The sequence below is a fragment of the Lemur catta genome, chromosome 7 (assembly GCF_020740605.2).
Source record: "Lemur catta isolate mLemCat1 chromosome 7, mLemCat1.pri, whole genome shotgun sequence".
Classification (NCBI taxonomy): domain Eukaryota; kingdom Metazoa; phylum Chordata; class Mammalia; order Primates; family Lemuridae; genus Lemur; species Lemur catta.
The window spans coordinates 96,111,658-96,115,623 of NC_059134.1; the positions used below are offsets into that span (position 1 = coordinate 96,111,658).

The 3,966-nt window shown below is 37.8% G+C and overlaps 1 protein-coding gene across 1 annotated transcript; it reads right to left on the minus strand.

Moving 5' to 3' along the window:
• On the minus strand, positions 1 to 3,449 carry LOC123642131 (olfactory receptor 1002-like). Its single transcript, XM_045557042.1, is given in 2 exon segments — positions 1 to 875; positions 3,320 to 3,449. Coding segments are annotated over 2 exon segments (1,005 nt in total).
• Positions 3,450 to 3,966: the final 517 nt, after the last annotated feature.

The following is a 3,966-nucleotide window of genomic DNA, read 5'->3' on the forward strand; positions in this document are numbered from 1 at the left end:
TCACCTATCTATAAGAAACTTCTTCCTTTCAATTTTCCTTCTCAATGAATCCTTGACGTCCTTATTTCTCAGGCTGTAGATAAGCGGATTCAACATGGGGATCACTGACATGCAGAACAAGGAAACGATTTTATTGATGCATAGAGAGAAACTAGAGCTTGGACGTACATAAATAAAGAACAGTGTCCCATAAAAGATGGGGACAGCCATCAGGTGGGAAGAGCAGGTAGAAACGGCTTTGCACCTCCCATCAGCAGAGCGGATCCTCAGGATGGCCGTGACAATGTAAACGTAGGAGACCAAGATGATCACACCACTGAGCACTCCCGGGGCTCCAGCCAGGATGAAAACTAAAAGTTTATTGACATGGATGTCTGCACATGCCAGGGAGAGAACAGGAAGCAGGTCACAGAAGAAGTGATTAACTATATTTGGACCGCAATAGGGTAGGTGGAAGGTGAAAGTGGTATGGGTCAAGGTGCTAATAAGGCCCATGGCATAAGGTCCTACCACCAGCTGCACTTAGAACTGCTGGGACATAATGAGTGTGTACAACAAGGGCTTGCAGAGGGCCATATACCAATCATATGCCATGGTAGCCAGAAGGAAACATTCAGTTACTACAAAATGACCAAAAAAAAAACATAACTGGGCAGCACAACCGAAGAAACAGATTACTTTTTTGTCCGTGAAGATATCAGTCAACATCTTGGGACCTGTGACAGAAGAGGAGCAGATATCCACAAAGGACAAGTGACTGAGAAAAAAGTACATGGGGCTGTGAATTGGGAATCCATCCAAATGAGAGTGATGATCCCCAAGTTCCCCAGAAGAGTGACAAGATACACAAATACCAGAAAGAGTACAACCTGGTACTGGAAGTGATTTGTTAATCCCATGAAAAAAAATTCAGTGACCAGTGTTTGATTTCCATAAGCCATTTCTCTGATTCAATCTGTTATGAGAAAGACAAAGAATTTTTTCTATGCAACCCATTCATAATTAAAGGCTACTTAGTTTCACATCTGAATTTAACTTTTATGCTTTTCTTAAGTTTCATAGCAAAGGTTGAGAGCCAAGTCTTGAGTTCTATTTCTGGTGGTCCTGCTAACTCTCTGGTAACCATCTGGGTCATGCTGAGTTGTTCCCTAAACCAAACTGGGCACTTCAGTTTCCTCCTTGGTCAAAAGAGGATTTTTGTACAGAATCAGAGTTTTAGACCTAGAACTTAACTTTGAATATCATCAAAGGCAAGTCTTCTTAACTGTGCCAGGTTACCTTTCTATAGACAGCTGTGAACCAAGGACTTATTGAGAAACATTTCATAGAAAAAGAAATTATGTAAATTCAATGAATTGAGGTCAATGCCTATCCTCACTCCAGGTTAATGGTAAACATGTGTTAAGAATATAACTCCCCCCACCCACTTAGCTTAAGTTCTATAGCAACAGTTAGTCAAATTGTCTACAAAAAGGGACAGAAGGCTGAAACAAGAGATCTTAGCTTTGGAAAAGAGATCAAACAACTCAACATTATATTGTCTGTGACTCTTTCTCAAATCTGCCTGCATTCCCTCACACCATGGGTGTATATACCCGTTAATCCATTCACTCTCCATTGAATTTTTAAGTCCATCAAAGAAAGGACTAGTTCTCAAATACTGAGCAGGTTCTGTGACCCACTCAGTTTTCCAGGTGCTTGGGAAAGAAAGACAAATATTGCAAGAAAGAAAAGAGGCACTCCTGGCCACTCATCCCAGACAAGTGAAAACATGGGTTCACACAAAAACATATACAAGATTGTTCATAGTAGCTTTATTTATAATAGTCCAAAATTTGAATCAAAAGTTCCTAAAATAGGTGAATGGTTAAACAAACAGTGGTACCATGAAATACTACTCAGTGACAAAGAGGAACAAACTATGACACAGGCAACAACTTGGGTAGATCTCAAGGACATTATACTGAATTGAAGAAAGGCAATACCAAAATGTCACATACTCCATAATTTCATGTATATAACATTCTCAAAATGACAATATTATAGAAATGGAGAACAGGTTAGTGTTGCCAGGGATTAGGAATGGTGGAAGAAAGGGTGGTGGCGTGATTGTAAAAGAGTAGCACAATGAGATCTTTGTGATGGAAGAGTTGTCTATTTTGATTGCAGTGATGGTTAAACAAATCTACACATGTGATAACATGATATGGAACTCTACATGCACATCATATTACTATCAATCTCCTGGTTTACATGTTGTACTGCAGTTACATGAGACATAACCATTGGGGAAAGTGGATGAAAGACACATCAGACCTCTTTGTGCTTCCTATGAATCTATAATTATTTCAAAATAAAAATTTAGAACAACAGCAACAGACAAGAACAAATGAGAAAGGAGACGAAGGGAAAATGAAGATAGTAGAAAAGAAGGAAAATTGAGGAAGGAAGGCATATATTTTGCATCTTGAAATATACATAATGATTCCAACAGCAAAATCACATGAAAATATTCATGCTATGTGTGGCAGAAGAAGTACTAAAAAACGTCTCTGAGCATTCTCCTCTGTTCAAAAGTTTAAAAAGGGTTTTAGTTACCTGCAAATTCGTAAAGGGAAGAGCTGCTGGGCTTTTGTTGTCTCAGAGGCAAAGGAGCTTGGAAAAGAAAAGGCCTTGAGGGATGTAATTTACTATTAATAAGAAAAAACTATTACCTTAGTACTAAAATGTTGGAAGAATTCTATATTTTCTAAACATAGAAACTCATCTCTGTTTATTTTTTTTATTATGTATTACACAAAGAAGATAGAAACAGCATTTTAAGTGTTGAAATAAATTTAAGTTATGGAAACAATTTAAAAGGCTGAAACTGGAATATGCACATTGATGATCTCAAACAAATGCCTCTGTAAACAAAAGTAGTGAAGTACTTATATCATTGATAATTGTTGTGCTTTTGAAATTGGTATTAAACCTGAAATTCTGTGGGAAATAATACTTGTTGGCTACGGAAAAGGCTATGAAGCTCTGTTTTTCCCAGTCTTATCCAAGCCAAAGATTGTAATTAAGAAAAAAAGCACAATACTAGGCGTGCATGTGACTTTAAACATAAGCAGAAGAAGAGTTCAACTCAGCTGAATCAGAAGTTTGTGTTCTACCAGGTGAAGCAAAGTAATTAAGACTCAGAGAAGCCAAGATCTCTTAATTCTCACATTCTATGAGCCCGGAAACCTTCCAGTACATTTCATTATCTCTATGGCAAACACAAAATTCAACCAAAATGTACATTTAAGTTAGGTCACTGAAACCAAAAACAAACCTAAATACTCTGCTTGTACCAAGTTCTTCTTCATAGTGGCCTTAGAGCTGATATTTTTCCAGGCTTCTAAAGTTCTTTTTGCACACTTGGCCTCGGGAATACAATGTAGGTCATCTTGTAACTCACCCATCTGAAGAAACAAGCCCTAGACTCTTTTGCCTGCCTATGCCAAAGTGAATTACAAAACCAGTTTCTGATAAGAAATAAATTACCCTACAAATTTTCCTTCTTCTCAGCTTCTTCAGGTGTCCAAACAAGAAATAATAGACTAGCACCATCTTGACAATTGAGCCTTCCAATAGCATTTTTAAAGAGACTTCATTGACTCAATTCTGCACAACACACGGGAGAGATTTTTCTAAAGAGATTTTCAGTAAATTGGTGCCAGCTCCCTCAAGGAACCACAAGCTCAAGCAAGCAGGTCCACAGGGAAGATATTAAAGTTATTTTCTTAGACAATAATTTGAGGAATTTTAGATTAACTGTTATTGCACACATTAACCTCTCTCACTCCCTCTCTCCTATTGCCCCCCCACCTCAAAAAAAGAGAGATAATTTTTCTAGAATTTCTCTAGAAATGCATATTTGAGAACTCTGAAAGAGAGTCCTGCTTCAGAAAGATTATATAAAGGGGAATCTGGGTGCAC